At 32.5% G+C, this 17367-nt stretch overlaps 4 protein-coding genes and 1 long non-coding RNA gene across 14 annotated transcripts in view; 3 read left to right on the top strand and 2 right to left on the bottom strand.

Annotated features, from left to right (window-relative positions):
* LOC117154435 (cilia and flagella-associated protein 47) overlaps window positions 1-7166 on the top strand; it is a 19732-nt gene extending 12566 nt beyond the window's left edge. Inside the window, exons 21-29 of the mRNA XM_076625467.1 lie at window positions 178-520; window positions 1566-1724; window positions 1793-2006; window positions 2176-2394; window positions 3211-3407; window positions 4121-4346; window positions 4947-5108; window positions 6283-6427; window positions 7027-7166. Of these exons, the coding sequence (XP_076481582.1) occupies window positions 178-520; window positions 1566-1724; window positions 1793-2006; window positions 2176-2394; window positions 3211-3407; window positions 4121-4346; window positions 4947-5108; window positions 6283-6425 (1663 nt within the window). The 3' untranslated portion in view covers window positions 6426-6427; window positions 7027-7166. The remainder of the gene's footprint in view (window positions 1-177; window positions 521-1565; window positions 1725-1792; window positions 2007-2175; window positions 2395-3210; window positions 3408-4120; window positions 4347-4946; window positions 5109-6282; window positions 6428-7026) is intronic.
* Window positions 244-9535, bottom strand: LOC117154436 (uncharacterized). Its single transcript, XR_004463774.2, has 5 exons — window positions 9396-9535; window positions 7788-7942; window positions 5488-7700; window positions 4355-4488; window positions 244-539 (listed from the first exon to the last, which is right to left on the bottom strand). It is a non-coding gene; the product is annotated as an uncharacterized LOC117154436 (long non-coding RNA).
* Window positions 8800-14235, top strand: LOC117154434 (very long chain fatty acid elongase 6-like). 6 transcript variants are annotated; one of them, XR_013060363.1, is made up of 5 exons: window positions 10685-10855; window positions 10929-11810; window positions 12116-12522; window positions 13393-13559; window positions 14021-14235. XR_013060363.1 is itself a non-coding variant. In XM_076625471.1 (4 exons), the coding sequence occupies exons 2-4, from the start codon at window positions 11485-11487 to the stop codon at window positions 13357-13359; spliced, it is 783 nt and encodes a 260-aa protein (XP_076481586.1). In that variant the 5' UTR covers window positions 10684-10855; window positions 10929-11484; the 3' UTR covers window positions 13360-13427. The 6 variants fall into 6 exon arrangements, 5 of the variants coding, with proteins under 5 accessions (XP_076481585.1, XP_076481586.1, XP_076481587.1 ...); XM_076625471.1 differs by lacking the exon at window positions 14021-14235 and having other exon boundaries at window positions 10684-10855; window positions 13310-13427; XM_076625472.1 differs by lacking the exons at window positions 13393-13559; window positions 14021-14235 and adding an exon at window positions 13313-13374 and having other exon boundaries at window positions 10684-10855.
* The window catches only part of LOC143303751 (uncharacterized), a 24715-nt gene continuing 21336 nt past the window's right edge, over window positions 13989-17367 (bottom strand). For all 5 annotated transcript variants that reach the window (XR_013060366.1, XR_013060365.1, XM_076625483.1 and 2 more), the window contains 2 exons: window positions 17108-17287; window positions 13989-16993 (listed from right to left, as the gene is read on the bottom strand). The gene's annotated coding sequence lies outside the window, so the exon portion shown is untranslated. The remainder of the gene's footprint in view (window positions 16994-17107; window positions 17288-17367) is intronic.
* Window positions 16922-17367, top strand: part of LOC117154432 (very long chain fatty acid elongase 6-like) — a 1883-nt gene continuing 1437 nt past the window's right edge. The window contains exon 1 of the mRNA XM_033329414.2: window positions 16922-17262. Coding sequence (XP_033185305.1) covers window positions 16922-17262 — 341 coding nt within the window. The remainder of the gene's footprint in view (window positions 17263-17367) is intronic.

The following is a 17367-nucleotide window of genomic DNA, read 5'->3' as shown; positions in this document are numbered from 1 at the left end:
TTGCTTCCCCATGTAATTTTTTCTTCCCTTTAATGTGTCTGTCGTTATTAGGCAGCGGATCTTTACGCACTTATGAAGAATTTATCCCAGGATGCAGTAGGATTCCTACGCGTAGCATAATTTTTGCTCAAAGAATTGCAAAAGTTAATTGGAAAATCACTCGTTTGAATGTTCCAGCTTCCGCAAGCAATACGAAACTCACAATACGATAATTGGAAACATCAGCACAGAAATATCGTCCAAGTCACCTGACAATAATTATTCTTTTGATGAATCATTCTTATTGGAATGGTTGCGTCAGCATTACGAAGAGGCACGTAAACAAGAGTGGATGACCGATCGTCGCGTGGTTTTAAATCCCGATGAAAGTAAAGACGTGGCAGAGGCTCGAAACATCGAGAATTTCGACAGAGATTTATCGGATTCCCTTGTCTTAATTGCTGTCACAGCTGCTTATTGTCCTTTTCTCATTGAGGAAGAGTTGAGTGGAATTTATATCCGTCCACGAAGTTACGAGGAGGTAATACAGCATACAGTGGCTGACGAAAGCATTCGAACACTCTTAGAAGCCTATTACGTATATGTTATGCAAAATATTATTATATATTTTCTAATATTTTGCAATTTCTATAATATTCTATAATCTTTATAATATACTCATCAGTAACGAGACACGACCATCGTGATTATACTGGTCAAATTTGTAACTGATCTGAAAATGTACACAAAGCAAACGTATAAAAGTTACAAAACATCTACTGAAAACATATACTTCGTAAAGATCACCAAAGTATTTGAGCAGCTAATTATTCGTTAATAATTATTAAATATTAGTTACTAATTAAAGTATATACTACATTGATAAGTCACAATATTTAACGAGACGACCTTTAGCGCTAATTGTACGTTTAAAATTATTTTGCGCTGTATACTAACACTTTGCGGACTGGAGACGCGTATTCGCGTTTTACTTCATGCGGTATCCTATAAAAATGTTAACTACTGTTGAATAGATGCTATAAAAAGAATGTTACGAATGTGTATTTAAACTACATGCTTGGATAATACGAAACCATTATTAATATATTAGATATAATATTGTTAGGAAAGTTCGTTCCGATTTTTAAGGAATTTAATCAACGTGAAAAATCATATTGGAAAGTTTTTCGCCGAAAGACCCGAGAGGTTCTGGAGGGACGGAAGTTTTGCGGATTCAAGTTGCGTGAAACATGGAGGAAGGTTGTGGAATAAAATTGCACCTATATAATTCAATAAATGTGCATCGAATCGAAATGTAACTTTCCGAGCGATCTTTTGAATCTTTTCAATCACTGCAAAAATACGCGGTAATTCAGGCTATATGCTTATCAGAGCGTACGGTCCACAAAGTGCTAATTATTCACTAACGATAAATGCTTGCACAAAATGTCCTGTAACTTCTCTGTACATTTTCGGATTGGTTTCAAGTTTTACTACTACGCTCACGATAGTCTCATTAAAGAATACCGTATAGTGGCTGTGACACGTTCATAAAAATGACCAATATACGCACTTTATTATCGAAGGCACTGCACAATGCTATTTGCGTGACAAACGCGTGGAAGAAGATGCGACTTGGTTTTGTAATTTCACCATTGGAAATCATCTATCCAAACTGCGTTAAAATGTTGATGTTGGTTAGATATTTATTTAACATACTGCCAACGTATACCCCTAGGGCTAAGGTAGGCGAACATCTACTTCTGTAGGGACACAATTTTTATAGAAATCTGAAGCTTAACGATGTTTGCAGATTAAATTTAGCTGCCCCTTGACCGAAACTGTAACCAGGCAACTAAATTTCACAAATCCAACCGTACACAGCGTCGGTTTCTTGCTGTTGTTTTTTGACAACGATAATGAATTTTTTACCATAGTATCGTCACAACCGATCATCAATCTTAACGGCCACGGTACTGCCATAATAAAGATACAATTCCACGCTAAGAAAATAAAAGAGACTAAAGGTAACTACTTTCTCTCTTCAGCATGAGATAGAGTTTGACTAACATTTAGAAGATTTGAATTATCTTCCTTTTCCTGTATCCTACGTAACTCAAAATTTATTATTCTTAATGCGAGGAAGGTTATTTTAGTTTCGATTTTATCGCAATTACCAGCATCCTTTCTCAACAGCTTATTTACTGTTTTGTGGATCCACGATTGGTCCTCATTTTAGCAAGAATCAAATGTTCATTTTGGAGGGTCAAACCGACTGTTTAGGAATTACGAATGAATATACGATATGCAGCAAGCTGTACCAAGCAGTCGAAAAAACTCTAACTATCAATGTACCGTATGAAAATTCGACGGAATACGAAATTTGGGCGTCGGAAGAGCGACCAACTAAACCGAGTAAGTAAGCTTACTTTCCAGACATTAGTATAAATCGATAACTAAACGATGATTATAAATATTCGAACGTTGCTTGTAGATTAAATTTTAGACATCGAGACTGCGTAGGATGTGGCCGAATAACATGTACAAGCGGAAACAAGATGATTCCTCATGAAAAAATAGGAACAAAATGTGGAATAAAATTTTGTCATTTAAGGTTTAGTTTTCGAGTAAATGGAATTTGAAAATTTATCAAGTATACTTGAATATGGCTAATTCCAGACTGGGCAGTGCTAAATAATCGACAGGAGGTTGTTCTACGTGTAAAAATAAGTCGAAAATGTAGAATAAAATTTGTCCGTTCGGGGCACCATTTTCAAGGAAATAAAGTTCGAACGCGTTCAGTTAAGAGCATGTTTAGTACACGCGATTGATAAATTTTCAAATTTATTTTTCTCGGAAACAAAGCGTCTTGAGAAAAAATTGTATTCTGCATTTTCGACTTATTTTCACACATAAAACGACCTCCTGTCGATTATTTGGTACTGGGCAGTCCGCAGTTAGCCATGTTCCAGTATACTTGATAAATTTTCAAACTAAACCTTAAATGAAAAAATATTATTCCATATTTTATTGTTATTTTTTCATAAGATATCACTTCGTACCCGGTTGTACATGTTATTCGGCCGCACTCTGTATATAACATGTTACAAAAAAGCTGTTATACAGCATTACGTTATACCTGTACAATATATGTATATTTTTCTTTAACATATTACAATTCGAATAATAATTTTTAATATACTTTGACCTAAAGATGCAATTATTTTATAGATACTTTGAAACAGACGCGATGGTCTGAGCTACGTTTAAGAAAGATACCTCGGAGATTGTTTTTAAATCAAAATTCAATCGTAGTCAAAGAAGGTACTAAAATAGCCCATCTATCGGTCACAGTGGCGTGCCTCTCGCCTTCCCATCGAAGCTTTTGGATCATTTTTCAATCAAAGATGGGCGACTTTATTATTCAAGTGCGTATAAAACGCGTTGACGCTATATCGTGACAGTGATTTAATTTAAAGAACAATGTACGATTGCATACGTTGCCAGTAGGTTCTAGCGGTCAAGATGAATAAAAGATGTCATACAAAGATACGTCAGTGGAAGCATCGTTAAAGAATAACAATAAAAAAGAAAATCGGTATAAGCCGGTATGAGAAATATTTACATCACATAATAGTCAGAATACATCATAATACTTTTACGACCTACCTCTTTTAAGCTCTCGTTCGTCATTCATTGAAATTGCGGTCGTAAAAGATATTTGATATCATCTGTTTGTAATAGATGTAAATATTCCTGATGTATTTATATTAGGTTGGCCCAAAAGTTTCTTTCGTTTTATAAGGAAATAATAGATACACAACATTCTTTGTTTTATATTAGTTGATCAAATGTCGTGATTTAATGATCCATTTTGTTCTATTAAGATAAAGACCACAACATTTGGCAGATTAGGTTCCATGTTTGTATAAAGATGCTGTAAAAGACATGTTTTGTAAAAGAAAGACACTCCTGAGATAACCTAATATTTTGTATAGTAGCAATATATCTTCGTCAACGCTCATCTCGTATATCATTTTTGTTGCTATAACCGTTTAACGACACACGCAATAACACGTCTGTCACATGACGTGACATCCTATAGAGACGAACATTTCCAACCGCTTGATTTGAAATATAGATAAATTCACAATGGCAAACATCACTAACCGATAATATCGTCGTCGAATGGGACGAACAAATTGAGAAATGCATTTGCACAGAACAGGACTATTATAATGAAATGTGTCGCTTGAATCTGACTGTGCCAATACCATCGAAAAATAAACAACTTTGGAGTTGCGTTGCTTACATGTTTCAAAAGACGCTGGATCCTAAAGAACGACTCTTTTGGTCTCGATATTTAGGTACGTACCCAAACTGATGAATCAATTGAGGTTAAGGGCTTTCAAAGGAATCCACGTGCTTTGGATAATCTTCAGTATTCTGTTTTTGTTTTCTAACGTCTTGCGAACGTGGCTTTTCCAACACCATATACTGTTGCTAATTCTGTTACAGTTTTTTAATTAATTATTTTTATTTGTTTCGATAAAATATGTATCTAGATATTGGGTGTGGAAAAAGGCATCGGTTACTGAGAAACACGAGGGTCGTCCAGAAAGTAATACCCATTTTCAAATAACAACGATACAAATGCACCTGAAAAAGTTTTCTTTATTTGTAATTTTAGTATACATACTAATATTCCATCCTTTCAGAACCTGTCACGTTTTCCGCAGCAAAAACTTTTCAATATGGTCTTCCATATCTACCAAATTCCTTAAAAATCGAAATGAACTTTCCGGACAACCCAATACTTTCTGAACGACCCTTGTATTACGTTCGGATAGTAGAACGTTAGGGTATTCGAATAATTTGTGCTCGGATAAGGTGGAGGGTCTCTATAGGTACATGTGGTTTATTTAATTTAAAGATTAATTAATTTATATGGTTTCCATTGCATAAAGATACGCAAATTGGATTACGTTTGATTCGATGGTTAATGGGAAATAGTGCGGACTCTGCTGCTATGGAGTTTAGTCATATATTTGATGCGACAGTGACTTATAACGTGATAATATCCGACACATCTGATATTCTTCGATTTCCCAAGACGTTTACCATAAACGGTTAGTACAAAACACATCGAGCTTTTAAATTCTATTTCTTCCTTTCTATTTCTTCATAAATAAATAAAGTAACTGCAGACAAAAAATATGAAAAATATTAAAATGAATAAAACAAAGAAAGTCAGATGCAAATATATAAATAACCATGCATAATCAAGAAGATGTATGTTACATGAAAAATTAACTTTTTCTTTTTTAATAAAAGGAGAGGAAAAGGAAATGAAGGATATACAGGGTGTATCACAACACTGGGACCCACTTCAGAAGTGGACAGGAGGCACAAAGACAATGAAGAAAATTCGCACAAACGTGTGTCCTATCCGACTCTCGTTTCAAAGTTATAGCCTTTTTCGTGTTTCGATAATCCGTAACTGCTTACCTCCATAGAAGGTGCTCGAAATGGCCCCACTCTGTCTGTATTGTTCGACACACACCTGGAATTATTGAAAGATCGCAAAATTATTTTGCACGACCATTGTGAGCTTGCATAGAGACCTTCTACGATGATTAGCACTTGCGAATTGCACGGACGTGTTTGCCTGCAATAATAATAATTCCTTTACGTCGACATAAACTTTGTACACTGAGGAGGTAGCCCTCCCTTGCTTTTGTGTTGGAAGGTTAAAGTACGTTCGAATGCCTTGAAAATGTTCCATTCAATTCTTCAGAAATTGTCTTATAAATAAGACAATAATAATATGGAATGGCTTCGCAGTTTTTCTTATTTAACATTTTTTGCATTCGAGTCGCGATATTGCCTCAGATAAAAACAAAGCTCGACAATTTGTTTCATTACAATATTTTTTTATTTAAATTTACTATACGTGGCTAGCTATTGCGAGCGCAGTAATATGAAATTCTAAAGAACCTCTTATAAATATTCTAATAGTCTAATAAATAATAGAATTCTAATAACCTTTAAGACCCCAACTCAGAAGTAACGTCCTTTACGATCGCGCTACAAGCTTTTCCGACCAAGATGTCACGCAAATTTTTGCGTGTTTCGGGCGGAACGCGGTTCATTGAAACTCAAAAGTGATTATAACTTTGAAACAAGGTAGAAGACAGAACACATGTTCGTACGAACATTTTTCCTTGTTTTTCTGCCACCTGTCCATTTCTCAAATGTGTGCCACGTGTTATGATACACCCTGTATAAAAATTGTTCATTCAGACGTAAGGCCTTCTGCTGACAATGTTCCAATGAAGATACACCTCTCGCCATTCGTAGATCAATTATGCCAAATAACAATGACGTTAGTCTCTGTTAACGGAAATGAACGAAGAGTGTATAAAGTCAGCTTCTTACGCGTATAAAAGTAAGTTATAAACGAATACGACATTTGTAATAGATCGTGCTTATTTATTAGATGTCAGCATTATACAGGGTGTGTCAGTATATCGTAAATATATGAGTAATAACAAAGCACGTAATTCTTAAGATTTACTTTGTTAGTGTAAAAATTGTTAAAAATGCTGGCCATCGTACTGCATACACAGGTATGCTCCCCGAATTAAATTTGGTACGGTAACTTAACCTCCGCGATCACCGGATTTCTCATCCTTTGATTTATATCTATGGAGTCATATTAAATGAAAAGTTTATTCCGAAGGCAATGCAAGTGTTGTACGATTAAAAGCGAGAATCATTTTAGCGTTCGAGGAACTAAAAACGGAAAATACGTTGAAAAGCGTGCATGAAAATGTAACTGGGACACCCTGTATTATAGAATTTAAAATCTGTTTCTTTTTTTGCGAACGACTAAATGTATAGAATCCGCGATAGAAATCCGATAGAATCGATGATATTAGTACTTTTGTACTATTAGTATTATATTATATTATATTATAATTTGTTTTTCATATATTATTTTCAACTATGCAGAGCTTCGTTTTTCTATGTTTTCATGTGTCACAGTGCCCTCTCTGCTTCTATTATAATTATTTGACGTTGCATTATCATGTGAGCCGAAATTTGTCATGGTTTCCTCTAATGTTGTCAAACACGTTAGCAGAAAACGTAAATATCACTTACTAAATATCTATGTTGTATCGTGGCTCTAAGCTTTTACCGAAATGAATATATTATACCTCCTTAGTATTAGATATTCAAATCTCTCAATAAATTTCCTGAACAAAGAGGACAAATAAAAAATGATTTATTAAAAAACCGAATTTTGAATCGATTATTTCTCAACTCGCATATTTTATCATTTTAAATTATACATGAGAATGTTTGCTGAGTTGTGTCCATAATCAGTCATCGTTAGTGGCGAACTCAAGTCCATGCATTACAAGTACGTCCAACATTAACTAAATATTCATATACTATATAATTATATATAATATACATATGTATAACATATACTTAAATTTTTACATATAATAACACAAACATTAATTGATTAAATTCGAATTTTCTACGGATATCCATATCTTCTAACCGACTATAGATTGTTTTTCCCACGTCGGTAATCGCTGCAGTCTTATAATATTATCAGCTTACATTACTATATTATATTTGAAAAGGAAGTTTACTTTCAAGTAGACGCGAATCGAAACAGAACAAATTCCAAAATCCCTACGAGTATTCTGGAAAATGAAAAGATAGCGTTTTAATTATAATATCATTTACAGAGTGATACAATTTGCAATTGGTATTTGTTATGTCATACGTACTTGATTATCACGGGAGGTACATAGTCTACGGAACTACGTAGTAGTTATCTACGGCAAGCGTTTTCCTTCTCTATTCACGAGAAAAATATTTTAGAAGCTCCATCAGTCCCAACCGACTTAAATATCAACAATACGTAATTTGTAGACAAGATTTCCTGAAAAATCGCAGAAACCATATCGTGAGTTTACGTAATTAATATAATTGTATTTAACGTTAGCCAAACATCACAATTATTATAAGACATTTTAAATAGTAATATTTATGATATGAAAGTCGATAAGTTTAATTAGATAATTTTGATTAGGAATGACCACTATAAATGATTAAAATTTCTTTGTTTACTGGTAATGATTATCGATAACCCGAATTTCATTTTGGTTACTGATTTTTCATTACTGATAATCGGTATATATTCATTAGCAATATAAAAAGTAATTAATTATAAAACTTATATATTTTCTTAATCGAAAATCAGTATGAAAATGTATGCAACAAACAATAAAATAAAAGATATTGATGTATAATACTAATACAATGTCGATAAAAATATTACGATAAACTACGATATCTTTTATCCCATTATTTTGTTTCAAATATTTTCATACCGTTCTTTTGCGTAATAAAATATATGAGTTTTATGATTAAATTCTTTATGTTGTCAAAGAATACTAATTTTATCAGTAATGTTAATAACAATTGACAATAGTCGAATGTAACTAGAAAATGCTTTTGTGGTCGATACCGATTAACGGTAACTACAAAAAGATTCCGGTCATTTATATCGGTTATTGACGATTAAAATTAAATTTCCGTCATCGAGAATGGTTATCGATAACCAAAAATTAACGTGGTTATAATGATAATCAGAACGACTAAGAATTAATATTTCTTAGTTAACTCATTTTTTGAGAAATTTCTCTGAAATTTACTAGTAATTAGCTTCCATTTAGATAAACATTATATTTGAATAATCTAGATAACTGATAAATATTAATTTATAGTTGTTCTGACTAAAATCTTCCTACTCTCTGCTTATCGTAAATAAAGAAAAATGCTGAATCGCGTGACTGTAAAATATTTCAACAATTTGATAGCGATCGATCTCGCCACAAATTTTTCAAACAATCAAATTATTAATATCGTGAACTTCGACAGTTCGAACAAGGCTATTACGAACGACAGAGTTGACGTAAATACTACGAATTTGATACGATTCCACTGACACCCGGCAGAAAGAAAGAAAAAAGAAAAGAAAAAAAGAAAATTCTTTGATGTACTTTTTTAACATATTAGCTATCATTCCATGGAATGTAAAAATTCGAAATGTTGAACTTCTTCTTGTGCGAAGCATTTACGGGAGATTACCGTTTGTGTATCGTGAGACGCAACAAGTTACATACTTCCGCAGTGCGGAATTGCAATTCACTCGAAACGCATCATTTCTGAATTACATCTGAAAATCAGATACAGGTGACACTGCGCAGCTACGTACAACGGCGTGCGGAAAAGAAAAAAAAAGAGAGAGAAGCCTGGCAGAATACGGAGCGAGTAAGAATTATTTGTTTCATTTTGCTTAAATGCACACTGTTTACACTTGGCAAACATACCTAAGCTTCGTAATGTAACAATTTCTATTGCCGTTAAATACACTTGCACTTCACTGACAATGAGACAGAAATTCATAGTTGATTTTTTCTAAAATGTTTTATGAACATGCTTTATCACACGATTTTCACTTATTCGTCAAGTACATGACTACAACTATGATAACACATGCCACGGCCAGCATATGCGTGATATCTACGTGAGACAATTAGTAAAAGAAGCGGAAGCATTCTCTTGCTCCTCACCACTCCTGCTAGGTAGGTAGAACTCCTTTCAATAGTACGATAGATGAATACGCGTCACTCTCCTTTGATGGACAAATGTGGTCCAAATTTTGACATCGCTTATTCAATAAGAAGACGAATTGTAGTTTTTAATAGAAGGGTATATGTATATAGAAATGGATAATACGGTTTTATACAGGTTTTCCTATGACGTAAATTATCATTTGTTTTTCTAAGTAAATAAATCACAAATAAATAATTCGTCTTGCTTCCTTGCACGGACCCTCTTCAAGTCGTTTTATTTAAATACAAGTAAAATAAGTAATTATTCGTACGCTGTGGCTTCAAAAATGGTTAGGGGTTAAAACGCACGTGACTTGAGACACCCCTGAAAGGGATGGCTTAGAAATGCAAGATAGGTAAGTACGGTTCCAAGTTCATATCAAAATCAACATCCTGCAAAAGGTGAAAGGATTCCAGTGACGTCTGCTCGTGAGCCGAATGCTGCAAAACAGCATAACGAAACATTAACATTCAATCAGTAAGTAATAAACTGTTTTAAAAAGCGTACGACTAGCATAATTTAGTTATTATATAATACGCATGATATTTCAAAGACGTTTTGGGCAAAAATATTAGGCTATCGTAAAATAAGAAGCTCTAACAAAGATATTCAACAATTATAATATGTTCTTTCACAAAATCGAAAAATATAAAACAACATAACGTTGTAAGGAGATAATCAATAAGGACACGTAGATATACATAATGACAGGAAAATACCGAATGCTTTATTTTCTAACATTTCTAAGATAGGTCATTATTTTTTGAAAAAAAGTTTTTTTTTTAATCTAGGTTTAAGTTTTTCTGTATTTCCTGTTTAACAAAAATGTATTAATATTTATTTGACATTGACATTTATTTGAAAATGTCATCTGTCACTCTTATATGAAGCGGAAACTTACTAATCTTTTTCAGCTAATAACAATATTTCGTTTAAATATTTACAGTTGTATAAGAATTGATTTATTATTCTGTTATCTTAATGATTGTCAATTTATTTCGATAGTAAGGTGGAAAGATCAATATGCACGTGTGCATGAATGTTATTTATTAATATAGTTTAGTAAATATAAGCTTAGTAGCAAACAAAAAATTCCATAATTCGTTCACTTGTCGCTACATTTTAATGATGGTTCTACACGAATAAAAATTGTTAAAGGCGAAAGCGAAATGAGGTTAGTTTCACTAAGAACACGTGGTAATGACAAGGAAAAGATTGAACTTAAAATTGATGAAAACTGATTACAGAGGGCAGAGACTAACCAGTAAAAAATGATACAATACTATATAAAGCAACAATTCCTGATACAAAGCAAATGCTACTAAATATTTCAAATACAGGGAAAACCACAAGTTCCATATATTTAAGATATTAATGCAACAATTCTGTTAAACAAATTAATTTTCCAAATAAACGGTTCAACTGAAGTATTATTATAAATGAGCTTGCATCTTTAGAATAGAAAATGAGAAAAGTAGTCAAAGGAAGAAAGTATATGCTAAGTAACAATACACTACAACTAGAAGAAGCTGAAGAATATAGAACCAGAATAGGAAAGGACAATAATATAGTTCTAAAATAACTAATGACTCGAGCAAACCTGAGAAACGATGTAGAAATATTGTTTCCAAAAAGTCATTGTGGAAAGTCAAAATGGAAATACTTATTATACTTATTGATACTTTATAATAATATTTAACAAAAATATCATCAATTGTCTCTCTTTCTTTTCAGCTGACCTGTACCAGAGGCGAAAGGCAATACCTTCTCTATAGTCAGAAGATAGAAAACAGATACCCCAAGATGGGCAACGCCGATTATATGCAGCTTACTATACCTAATTACTCATATGTTTTCAACTTTGAAAAAACTTACTCTTACACAAATTCTCTAACATGGAGTAGAAGCCATTACCCAAATTGTTTCTTATACTGTGGGATCTACGCTGTCATAATCTTTGGTGGGAAACATTACATGTCAAATAGACCAAAGTTTAACCTGAGAAGCAAACTTGCTTTGTGGAGTGCAATGCTTGCGTTATTCTCCATTATGGGATTTCTTAGGACAGCACCAGAAATGTTTCATACGTTAAGGCATCATGGATTTTACTATAGTATTTGTTCACCTAGGTAATTTCATTTTCCCATTTTAATTTTTAAAATATTTTCAGATGACTAACAAGTTTCAAAGTTAATTAAAGTTAAATAAAAATTGTTTATTTTCAATTCATTTTATCAATTTATTTCTTTTTATTAGATTTATCTTATTACATAAATATTCTATATCCCTACTATTTTAAAAACTAAATGTTGGGTATTTGTCTATGTTATAGTCTGATAAATTTTGAGACATATAACACATAATATTATTTTATATAACAACAATATTTCTAAAATGCTAAAAACGTAATTACATATATTATTATTTTTTACAGCTACCTTACACAAGACCACGTTTCTGGTTTTTGGACATTCTTGTTTATCTTATCAAAAATTGCTGAGCTTGGAGACACAATATTCATCGTGTTACGAAAGCAACCGTTAATCTTTCTACACTGGTACCATCACATAACAGTTCTTCTTTATTCGTGGTTATGTTATATAGAAACTACAGCAACAGGCAGATGGTACACCGTAATGAATTACTTCGTCCATTCATGGATGTACTCTTATTATGCTTTAAAAGCAATGCAATTCAGCCCACCAAAATGGGTTGCCATGCTTATCACTACGTTACAACTGGTACAAATGGTTGCCGGTTGCGCTGTAACTGCTATGAGTCACTATTACGTAGCAAGTGGACGAGATGATTGCCACGTTCAGCTTTACAACGCCAAGCTTGGTATGCTGATGTACATCAGCTATTTCATTCTCTTCTCTATATTCTTTAAGAATAGTTATTTGTCTGGCAAACATACGAAGAATGTTGGAAAAAAAGATTATGCTAACGACAAGCTCAAGGCTAACTAAAATAGCATTTTCTCAAGAACGCTTTTCAATGGCAGTTTATAAAAATACCTTCTTACGAGAAACGCTATTCGATTGATTATCATGTAGATATAATCATGTGGTTTTTTTATATAATTTGAAAGAATGCACTAAAAAGCTCACCGAGATATTTAAAAAAAAAACGTTATTCATAATTAGTTCAGGAGCAGGACTACTTTTATGAAAAACAATCGACGAACTTCGGTTCGGAATTTAATATGAATTTTTATTAAATTTAATATAACATAATATTGATTGGAGTGTTCCTCGTCAGAATCTTTTATGAAGACATAGAAACGCATTTCAAGATAACTTTTGAAAATTTTGTTCTAGTCTTCGTTAGCATAGTCTTAAAACGTGGCTATGGTAGAATGCTCAAATAGAATAGAAAATATAGAAATTTTACGATAATCTCAAATGCTGCGCATATTGAATCTAGCAATAAATTATATGATGTCTAACGCCTCGTTTACATTAATTTAATCTCGAAACCTCTTTATTTCCATATTTCACTATCATTTACTCGATTTGAGATATTCTTTTGAATTCCTACTATCATGCTTTTTTTATTAATTAAGTCGCTTGACTTCGAGTAATTTTGAATACCTTACTAATGTAAACTTGTTTTTACTCTTGACTAGAAGTGTACTTTCAAGCCTCAAGCAAGCGTACACGCTATTTAGTTCATTAGGTTTTTATTTACGATAAGTACTTCTCTATTCAGGAAATAACACACAAAAATGCACAAGACAGTTCGCATAGTTTATAATTTTCACAATACTATTATGAGCAATAGAGTCAACATGGATACTGAAACTTTGATGCGATTCTATTGACAAAAGAAAATGGCAATTCTCTGTTAAATCACGAGACAAGTACATATATTTATATGTAAGTATACCATTAATTTTGCAATAAGAAATGCAATCTTATTTGTTACATGTGTAGCCATTGTGTTGGTTATGCCAATTGAACATGGCCGGCGTAATTTCTTTGAACATTCTTAGAAGCTTTTTCTTGGCTTCACTATTTTCCTCTAATATTCGTCCGAAAAAAATTTCGTCCAACTTTTGTTCAAAGTATTAATTTTTTTAAACGTATCGTCGAAGAATATTATACAGTAGGCGAATATTAATTAATTTCAATACTAATACAACACTACAGACGTTCGTCCACTGGATGTTAAAATTCATTATCCTGATAATTGCATATTTATGAGATGTTTATCAATTATTTTATTTATCTTGAAATAACAGTTCCATTCTAACATTTACTTCGAATAGAGATAAGCTTGGGATGTTTCTAATTAATGATGTAAACTTCAATGTTATTTAATTTATTAAATTTTCTAGATGCCCAGAAGGACTTTACACATCGAGATGAACTTATAGGAAAGCTACTTCCTTTACTTTCGGTGATTTTTTAAAGGTCAACATATTCAACGAGTTTCTCCTATACATATAACCGGCAGTCTTGGATCTTGACATAGTTTCAACAATTAAAAATACTACGTTGCCGAAAGATTGTAGTACCCGAAAAATTGACACGCGGCGCCCAAGCTAATGCCACCAACCTCATGCGTGCTTCGTATGAAAGCGTATGATGTATCGTCTACAGGAATCATCTCATCAAATTTTTTTACGAGCAGTTTGCATTCGCAAACTGAAACGTATATGAAACTGATAGATATGTATAATGTATAATCATATTATACAGAGTGGTTGGTAACTGGTGGTACAAGCGGAAAGGGGGTGATTCTACGCGAAAAAAAAGTCGAAAATATAGAATAACAATTTTTCGTTCGGGGCTTTGTTTTCGAGAAAATCGACTTTGAATTTTCGCTCGGTACGCGTCGTACTTTATCACGTCTCGTTGCAAACCGCCGTGTAGCAGGCAACCGATACCAACGCGTACGCTTACTGTTTCTTACAAATTTCTTACGAATATCTTGGAAATTAGAACCATCCGTAGGGAAAAGTCATTAAAAATCATACTGCCGGTAACATATTAAAAAATGATTGAAATCATTCTAATCTAAAAAATCATGAAGATGAAAAATTGTCATTAACACTTAGCCAACCGAATAGGGAGATCTTCCCTCTGTAAAGTACATCGCTGCGTGACCGAACAGGGAGATCTCCCTTTTTGACTTTTTTTTTTGTTATTATCTGTTATTGTTTATCTGGAATTATTCCCAATTAATTGCGCCACTTTTTCTGCTTTTATAATGTACAGCATATAATAAAATACAGCGATCTAGTGGTGTTAAAATTAATTCAAATATTACACTATCAGTTATGACTAAATAAAGTTATAATCGAACGATACCACATTGTAAAACGATATTAAAATGCATTATGAATTTTTAATTACACCTTCGAGTCGCGTTATTTATCTCTAGTCATCTTTAATGTTTGTAATTTTACCTATATTTTTGTATACTTCTAATGTATACTTTCAATTTGATAGTTTGTATAAACAATATGTGAAATGATTAAATAACATCATTACCGCAAAATATAATTGACCACTTAAATAATTTTTAGACCCTTTTGTTTTTTAAGTAGTGAATATTAGTCCTCGATGTTTGGAAAGATGTACAGTGAACCCCGTGGCGCGTGCGGGTGACTAAGTATTAACACAATGAAAGGTATTAATTGCGATAAATATACATTAATCATACGTCGTCATAGTATCATTGGTTTATATTCATTACAGTCAGAGAAGTCCAAGGTCGAAACTAATTATGTAGGAAAGATAATGAGATGGAAATAGTTACTATAAATATATAAATGGATACTATTTTTTAGAATCTCTTCTTGTTCGTAGAATCTCGGATATTGTTAAATCTGAAGAAGTTCAAATTCAAAATAAATACACTTATGTAAACAACATTTCAAAAAATTGACTAGTCTACAACGTATAGATAAAGTTAACATATTTTCGTCACTTTTTGTTATTGAATGTTGATCCATTTTTAGGAAAATTCACCTGTGTTCTAAGCTCAAAGAATTATACAAAATACGGATAAATTGGAATTTTGATTTTCAGCGTAAAAATAAAAATGAAATTATTGTCTAAAGTCATTTAATAAAATTCTTAAAGATCATTGGAACATTCCTTTCAAAAATTCACCGTAATAGAAACTACATTTATGAAATCTACATTGTCGTTTGATAAAAAATGTGATGTAGTATGTACTAAAGTCATTATAACATGTTAAAATGATAGATATACATAAAAAGCCATGGGTAAGCAAATTCTTCGATCCAACGTACATATCCAATAAGCCTGTTATGTGAGAATATATCAAATGTATACATTCATATTTATTAATTCAGTATCAGGAGTGGGAACTTTACGACCAAGTAGCAATGATTTTTATAAATTGGTCGTCAGTCTTATTTTTCTGGTTACAGGAAGAACAAGAATTCAGCGGAAATTCAATCATTCATCGAATTAATTGCTTTTACTGGATACAAGAGATATTAACGTTGGAATCGACTAAGTTGGATTTTCCATCGTACAAGAAGAATTTTGTTCTGTGATATACGTTGGTATTAACACTCAAATATATTATATATTTTGTATACACAGCGGCTCGTGAAAGTGTTTGAGTATTTTAAAAAATATTTTCAAATCTCATTAGCCCTGTAACGAGATACAACTAACGTAATTGTATCGGTGAAATTGAAACGTATCTGAAGATGTATATAGAAATTAAGAGATATTCATTGAAAGAATACACTTCATAAAAATCACCAAACAGTCAATTTGAACAGACAATTAGTATTAGCAGAGTTGTGCAAAAACTAAGTACACAACATTTAAAAAAATTAACTGGTCTACAATATATAGATAAAGTTAACATAGTTCGCTAATTTTTGTTATTGACTGTTGTGACCCATTATAGTACAGTCCAGATAGTTTATCATTTTTCCGCTAATGAGATAATATAATTTAAGAATAAGTTTGTTATCGGATCTATTAAAGATAAGGCGCATTTTTGTGACACGAGTACTAAAAAGCATAATTGGATAACGTGCAATTCGCCATATACGTTTACACCAAACCACGGAATAATTTATAAGTAACTATATTATACGCTACTACGTAAATACATAAAACAATTATTCGTGTTCGTCAGAATATAAATTACACCGTATCCGATGTACTCTTCTTCTTTTTCAATAGATTGGCAACAGAGATAAAAATCTTGGATAGAAAAGGCAAATCCCGGGACGAGCGTTAAAATGGATTATAAGATGAAGGAGAATATGAGCTACATGCAGATGTCTCTACCTAATTACTCGTACGTCTTGAACCTGGAAAAAAATTTTATTTATTGGGATACCGTGACGCCAATGAATGATCATTTGCCATACTGCCTCGTATATTGTGCTATCTACGTCATTCTAGTTTTTTCTGGAAAGTATTACCTATCAGATAAGCCAAAGTTCGACCTAAGACGTTGGCTTACTTTATGGAGTTTGATGCTTGCGACGTTCTCCATTCTTGGCTTTCTTCGAATGGGATCAGAGATGTTCCACACTTTAAGCAATTATGGGTTTTACTATAGCGTTTGTGTTCCAAAGTAATTTCACTTTAATACTTTATTCCTGAAAATATTTTCAGTATAAGAATAATATCCTATTACATATTATCGTACATATTTCCAGAATATTCATTCACAGTAGAA

Source organism: Bombus vancouverensis, chromosome 16, assembly GCF_051014615.1.
Source record: "Bombus vancouverensis nearcticus chromosome 16, iyBomVanc1_principal, whole genome shotgun sequence".
Classification (NCBI taxonomy): domain Eukaryota; kingdom Metazoa; phylum Arthropoda; class Insecta; order Hymenoptera; family Apidae; genus Bombus; species Bombus vancouverensis.
This window is presented reverse-complemented; position numbering and strand designations above follow the sequence as displayed.